The sequence below is a fragment of the Pseudorasbora parva genome, chromosome 18 (assembly GCF_024679245.1).
Source record: "Pseudorasbora parva isolate DD20220531a chromosome 18, ASM2467924v1, whole genome shotgun sequence".
Lineage (NCBI taxonomy): Eukaryota > Metazoa > Chordata > Actinopteri > Cypriniformes > Gobionidae > Pseudorasbora > Pseudorasbora parva.
Genome location: NC_090189.1, coordinates 28,209,022 through 28,216,691, shown reverse-complemented (window position 1 = coordinate 28,216,691; position 7,670 = coordinate 28,209,022). Strand labels below are relative to the sequence as shown.

General features: G+C 41.3%; 1 protein-coding gene across 1 annotated transcript; it reads right to left on the bottom strand.

Annotated features, from left to right (window-relative positions):
- Positions 1 to 512: 512 nt before the first annotated feature.
- Positions 513 to 1,487, bottom strand: LOC137046686 (olfactory receptor 6N2-like). The gene has a single exon (XM_067424019.1). The coding sequence runs from the start codon at positions 1,461 to 1,463 to the stop codon at positions 513 to 515; it is 951 nt and encodes a 316-aa protein (XP_067280120.1). The 5' UTR covers positions 1,464 to 1,487.
- Between the last annotated feature and the right edge of the window lie 6,183 nt (positions 1,488 to 7,670).

Genomic DNA, 7,670 nt, shown 5'->3' with positions numbered 1-7,670 from the left:
AGAAAATATTAATGAATAATAATTAAAACCTTTTTATTAAAATTTGAATTTACAACCTAAATGTGCTCTGGTAACCCAGGCACATTCAGTGGGGGGAAAATAGACTACAGCGTTGTTTGATATTCAACTGTCAACTCACTTACATTACGACATTACTAAAGTATTACTGTTTTTTCATATAATGCTTGAAAAGAGTTTGTTTAGTCCAAAAAAGTAATGTACAAGGTTTTTTTCAAAAGTGGAAAATGACTTTATACACCTAATTAGAATTCATTCAAAAGTATGATTCAGTCTGTATTAACTAAATGAAACAAGAGTGAGATTTATGTCATTGTAATAATTAACTGCATGTTTTAAATACACAATAACCAGTTTTATATATTTATCAATAAATTCAATTAGCTTCTGTCTCACACATTGTAACTAATTGAACTTTGCTTGTTCCACACATATTCATTTGTTTTAATGGATTACATGAAATTGTTTTCACAATGAACAGATTTATGGAAATTCTAAGCAACAGAAGGAACTGTTTTCCTGGAGGTTTTAGAAGCAATAGTGCATCTACAAAACGCTCTTTTCATTGCATCTTGCAGTTCTTTATTCCTCAAGCTGTAAATGATGGGGTTCAACAGGGGTGTGAGCACAGAGTACAGCACAGCGATGACTATACGAACATCTGGGTCAAATCTAGCTACTCGATATGAGATATACACAAAGCTGGCTGAAATATATGAGATACACACCACTGCCAGGTGGGACACACAAGTGGCCGCAACTTTGAGCTTCTGTGCCTTGCTCATTTTACTCATAGCTTTGCCAATACAGACATACGAAATTAAGATGAAAATAAATGTACTGATAATTGCAATGAGAGCATTTGTTAGGGACAAAATACCATTCCTGGTGGTGTCTACACAGGCAAGGCTCACTAGAGAGGAATGATCACAGAACATGTGCCTAACAACATTAGGCCCGCAGTAAGGCAGCAGAGATGCCCAAATAGCTGGTGGCAGCACTATAATGACCCCAAAACCCCATGAAGCAAAAATCAATAGAATACGGAGCCGTCTGGTCATGATAGTTGTGTACATCAGGGGGTTACAGATCGCTACGTACCGATCAAATGCCATCACAGTCAGCAAAGCACGTCCTGTCACTCCAGTTGAGAGAAAAAGGTACATCTGTATAATGCATCCTGTTTTGGAGATAGTTTTGACCTCAGTCAGGAACACTGCCATCATTTTGGGAATGGTCACTGACGTGTACACAATATCAGAAAAGGACAAATTATGAAGGAAAAAATACATAGGAGTGTTGAGCTTGGGGTCGGTTCTAACAAGGTAAATGATCATGCCATTTCCACTCAGGACAAAAACATAGACAGCGAAGAAAATGGGAATCACATATCTTTCCTTCAGTCCATCGAGGATGAAATATTCCACAGGCCCACTGGTGTTCATTGTGCTGATATGCAAGCATACAGATCCTGACCTGGTCGAGGAAATATAGTAGAAAACAACAGTAAAACAAAAATATATATATATATCCTCAAAGTGCAACTTATGCTGTGTGTTGGGGATTCCTCATTATCTAAAGTACATACAGTTGTATACTGTATCTTAAAATTGACGTAGTCTTTAAAGTATATGTATTAAAAATTAAAGCAAGGCCTTTTACAGTACACTGTTTACTACTATTAATAAACCATAGTATATATTAAATATCATTATATTACATATTGCTATTAATAAACAATACTATTAATATAACATGCCATCAGAGTTCAGATTTTTTACAGCATGTATATACATATACATGTATATATTAAACATATCTGACCATTTCTGGATATGTAGAGAAATTGAATTAACCTTACAATAAAGAATGAAGAGAGTAAAGGGAGTACTATACATTATTCATAACAATTAATAACAATTAACATTATTTATAAAAATATAAGTTGATGTAGTTTAGTTGACTCTCTAACAGTTGAGTTTTTGCCAGATCACTCTGGCATCCTGCATTAAACACTTAACCAGAAGGGGCTTTAAATGCATTTTCAGAGAGGAAAAATGTGTGTGTGTGTGTGTGTGTGTGTGTGTGTGTGTGTGTGTGTGTGTGTGTGTGTGTGTGTGTGTGTGTGTGTGTGTGTGTGTGTGTGTGTGTGTGTGTGTGTGTGTGAGTTAATTATTTACACTTTCCATTTAATATCTAAATGATGTTGTGCATTTTATATCCTTGGCAACAACTCTCATGGTGCATAATTACGCGCATGACAGTTTAGTTTTGTTGGATTCATGACCATATAGATTATATTATTACTATTATCATCAGTTTAAGCTGAAAATGTTTTAAAGATATATGTAAATTATATAAAGGAAACTTATATAAACATATATAATGTCTTAATGTCCTAATCCTTTGGTGGTGTTTATTCCCTGTTATCTGTAAAGCACTTTGAGCAGTCTTATTCTAATTATTTTAAGGAAAAAAGTACAAAACTGTACTTTGCTATATATATATATATATATATATATATATATATATATATATATATATATATATACAGTGAGGAAAATAAGTATTTGAACACCCTGCTATTTTGCAAGTTCTCCAATTTGGAAATCATAGGGGGGTCTGAAATTGTCATCGTAGGTGCTTGTCCACTGTGAGAGACATAATCTAAAAAAAAAAAAAATCCAGAAATCACAATATATGATTTTTTAAAACTATTTATTCGTATGATACAGCTGCAAATAAGCATTTGAACACCTGCCTATCAGCTAAAATTCTGACCCTCAAAGACCTGTTAGTCTGCCTTTAAAATGTCCACCTCCACTCCATTTACTATCCTAAATTAGATGCACCTGTTTGAGGTTGTTAGCTGCATAAAGACACCTGTCCACCCCATACAATCAGTAAGAATCTAACTCCTAACATGGCCAAGACCAAAGAGCTGTCCAAAGACACTAGAGACAAAATTGTACACCTCCATAAGGCTGGAAAGGGCTACGGGGAAATTGCCAAGCAGCTTGGTGAAAAAAGGTCCACTGTTGGAGCAATCATCAGAAAATGGAAGAAGCTAAACATGACTGTCAATCTCGCTCGGACTGGGGCTCAATGCAAGATCTCACCTTGTGGGGTTTCAATGATCCTAAGAAAGGTGAGAAATCAGCCCAGAACTACACGGGGGAGCTGGTCAATGACCTGAAAAGAGCTGTTGGTAATACACTAAGATGTTATGGTTACACATGTCCAGGCCCGTCTTAAGTTTGCCATTGACCATTTGGATGATGCAGAGGAGTCATGGGAGAAAGTCATGTGGTCTGATGAGACCAAAATAGAACTTTTTGGTCATAATTCCACTAAATGTGTTTGGAGGAAGAAGAATGATGAGTACCATCCCAAGAACACCATCCTTACTGTGAAGGATGGGGGTGGTAGCATCATGCTTTGGGGGTGTTTTTCTGCACATGGGACAGGGCAACTACACTGTATTAAGGAGAGGATGAGCATGGCCATGTATTGTGAGATTTTGGGGAACAACCTCCTTTCCTCAGTTAGAGCACTGAAGATGGGTCGAGAATGGGTCTTCCAACATGACAATTACCTGAAGCACACAGCCAGGATAACCTAGGGGTGGCTCTGTAAGAAGCATATCAAGGTTCTGGCGTGGCCTAGCCAGTCTCCAGACCTTAACCCAATAGAGAATCTTTGGAGGGAGCTCAAACTCAGTGTTTCTCAGTGACAGGCCAGAAACCTGACTGATCTAGAGAAGATCTGTGTGGAGGAGTGGGACAAAATCCCTTCTGCAGTGTGTGCAAACCTGATGAAAACGTTTGACCTCTGTTATTGCAAACAAAGGCAACTGTATCAAATATTAACAATGATTTTCTCAGGTGTTCAAAAAAGACTTATTTGCAGCTGTATCATACAAATAAATAGTTAAAAAAGCATAAATTGTGATTTCTGGATTTTTTTTTTTTTTTTCAGATTATGTCTCACAGTGGACATGCACCTACGATGACTATTTCAGACCCCTCAATGATTTCCAAATGGGAGAACTTGCAAAATAGCAGGGTGTTCAAATACGTATTTTCCTCACTATATATATATATATATATATATATATATATATATATATATATATATTGTGAACCGATCCCACTGGTACGCGCATGGTTGGCTGGCTGCAACGTCCATCAGGAACCGCCCCCTATGCGGGAAGAGCAGCTATACCATGTCAACCTGTTGAAGAGGTGGGTGGGGACCCGGGAACAGCTCATCGCGTTGGCCTCCGTCGATCCCCTGGTTGTAGACGTCGGGGACCACCTGGCGGCCGCCCAGAAGACGGAGTTGAACCATCTGGTCCGTCAGTTCTCTGATGTGTTCTACACCCGTCCCGGGCAGACCAGCGTCATTCAGCACGACATCCGAACGCCACCAGGAGTCGTCGTGAGGCAGCGGCCCTACTGGGTCCCAGAGGCTCGGAGACAGGCCATCGAGGATGAGATTTGTGAGATGCTCAAGTTAGGGGTAATCGAACCCATGGCCTGGTCAGTGATCCCGCAGCGCCTGGTCCAGCCCAATCGTCATGGTACCAAAGCCGGATGGCACCCTCCGGTTCTGTAACAACTTCCGCCGGCTCAACGAGGTCTCAGAGTTTGATGGCGTTCTCCACTCCAAGTGGGCATTGGCAATACCAGATCCTCCCCTTCGGCCTCCACGGGGCACCGGCCATGTTCCAGAGGATAATAGTCATCCTCCTGCGTCCTCACCAAGCCTACGCCGCAGCCTACCTCGACGACGTGGTCATCCACTCCGAGACCTGGCAGGACCATGTGGAGCGGCTCCGGAGGGTGCTCCTGGAACTCCGGCGGGCTGGACTGACCGCCAACCCCCGGAAATGTCATCTTGCCCTTGCCGAGGCTCAGTACCTGGGGTTCCGGGTGGGCAGAGGACTGATCCAGCCTCAACAGAATAAGGTCGATGCCATCCTGACAGCGCCCCGCCCGGAGGTACGAGCCTTTTTGGGGTTGGCGGGCTACTATCGCTGTTTTATCCCTAACTTCTCCTCCTTAGCATCTCCCCTGACAGACCTGACCAGAGAGGGGCAGTCAGAGAAGGTAAAGTGGGATGACGCGCTGGAGAAGACCTTCCGGGACATCAAGACCTCGCTGACCACGGAACTGGTCTTGAGGGCGCCCGACTTCAACTGCCCCTTCCTGCTGCAGACGGACGCCTCCGACACGGGCCTCGGAGCGGTCCTCTCCCAAGTCCAGGAGGGTGAGGAGCACCCCGTCACATACATCAGCCGTAAGCTGACCCAGGCCCGAAACCAGGTATGCGGCAGTGGAGAAGGAAGCCCTGACCATTAAGTGGGCAGTCCTGGAGCTCCGCTACTACCTGCTGGGACTCTACCGCTTCACTCTGATGACGGATCACGCCCCGCTACAGTGGATGGCACACGCTAAGTACACCAATGCCAGAGTGACGTGGTGGTTCCTAGCGCTCCAGGACTTCCACTTCACGGTGGAACATCGGGCTGGGACGGCCAACTCCAACGGACTCTCCAGGATGTGGTCAGCTTACGCAGGTCTGTCAGGGCGCACTTCCCGCCCACCCCTATGTTCCCCAATTTCTGCCGCTAACTCTCGTTACAGGACCAGCGCAACGCTTGGGGGGGGGGGGATGACAAGTCTCCCGAGCTCTCATCAGCGTCGCCCTGGCAATGAACTAAAAACACATGCACGCCATCAACACGGGCCGGACCGTAACAGCTGCAGGCCATCACAACACGGCATAAAAGCCTTCCCTCTGGGACACCAGTCTGAGCACGATCTCCATGCAGCACTACGCTAACGCTTGTCTCTCTCTTTTACCCAGACAGCAGCCTGTGATGCTCCGGCCACATTGCCACACCCACGTCACCGCTAGCACCAGGGCACCCGGAAGGAGAACACCCACAGCGCACATGGACCACTATACACCACGTTTGTCACTGTTTCCCGAATAAATTCACCCTCTGGGGGTTTTGCACCAATTCCATTGTTGCGTGATCCTTCACCCTGCCACAATATATATATATATATATATAGTTGTGCTCAAAATTATTCATACCCTTGGCATTTTTATAGTGTTTTAGTTGTCTTCTATGACAAATGAGTTTAATTTACTTAATATCTAATAAAAAAAACTTTGCAGGATTTACAATATTGATGACCGATAAAACGTAAAACCTGAGGTTTGTGTCATGTGCGCGCATATGGACATCCCTGGCCTGCTGAGTGGATTGCCAGATGTTAGCTCCGAGTTGTTCTGAGGTAAGTACTTTTTACTTAACAAATTTGTAATATATTTCTTTGTTTATTTTAAAGTGTAAACCAATATCAAGTAAATATAGCTAAATATATGAAGAAAATAAATAATAATATCTATTACTATGTCTCAGGGAACTGTTTGTTTTCCTCAAGAGCTGCCGCTTTCAAAACCCATTACATTTTCATACAATTGACTACCTGCATTTTCCATTATATGTACCAAATCTATGCAAACAATGGTTTCCGTCTTTTTACGGCCAGTAATAGTTACATATTTTCTTCGACAGTATGTGTGTGACACAATATTAAGTAGCGCGGTCTCTCTCTCTCTCTCTCTCTCTCTCTCTCTCTCTCTCTCTCTCTCTCTCTCTCTCTCTCTCTCTCTCTCTCTCTCTCTCATAAATAGAACTTAAGCCAGTGTATATACCAGAGGATTAATATTCAAGTAAAATAATGATGAATTTAAGAATGTTCATTGTGGCTTCTTATGTATTATCTTATTTCATGTTCATTCATTTTTACATGTCATTGAAGGCTATATTCTCTCTCTTTTTAGTGTTGATTGTCATTTGATTGTGTAAGTGATCGATCTAGCTGTCATCAAATATCCGTGATTTATAATGTTCATAACATAACATAACATTAGTCGATAATCATTGATGAAAATTATGTTTCTTTTTTTCTCTTTTACCTGTGTCACTGTCAACAGGAGCTAACTAACATTATGTGATTAACATCTTTTAATTCATAACATTGTATCATTTCGACAATTAAACAACTGAATACATTTCTGTCTACTTGGCATCTATTTGTTATTTTGTTGTGATTGTTTAGTCTTATTTTGGATATGCCACTGCATAACAAAGTAATAATTAAAGGTGCACTGTGTAGTATTTTTGCAGTAAAATATCCAAAAACCATCAGGCCAGTTTTATATATTGTAAGGTTGTAAAGTTGAGTTCTTACAATATCCCAAATGTTTTTAGCTATTTGTAAATTATGAGAAAATTGCTATTTTAACCAAGGAACGGGGACACCTGAGGGAGTCGCCTGTCAATTGCGTCATACCTGCGTTACCTTCGGTTTCGTTTTTTTTTTTTTGTTGTTGTTGTGGCAGAAACACTTTACTCTTTTTACCATTCACAACTACTATGTGCTTTAATTCAAAAATAAGTACAATGTACATGTTTATGTTGTTTTCTGATATTATTACATAGCATTTCTGATTGAGGTGGGATACGTGTGAAGTTAGTTCTGCCAGAAAGACTCGGGAGAATAAATACTATGACAATTATCCATTTATTAACAACCCAGCAAGCAATAAAGTACTTTGGCATAGGCCCCATT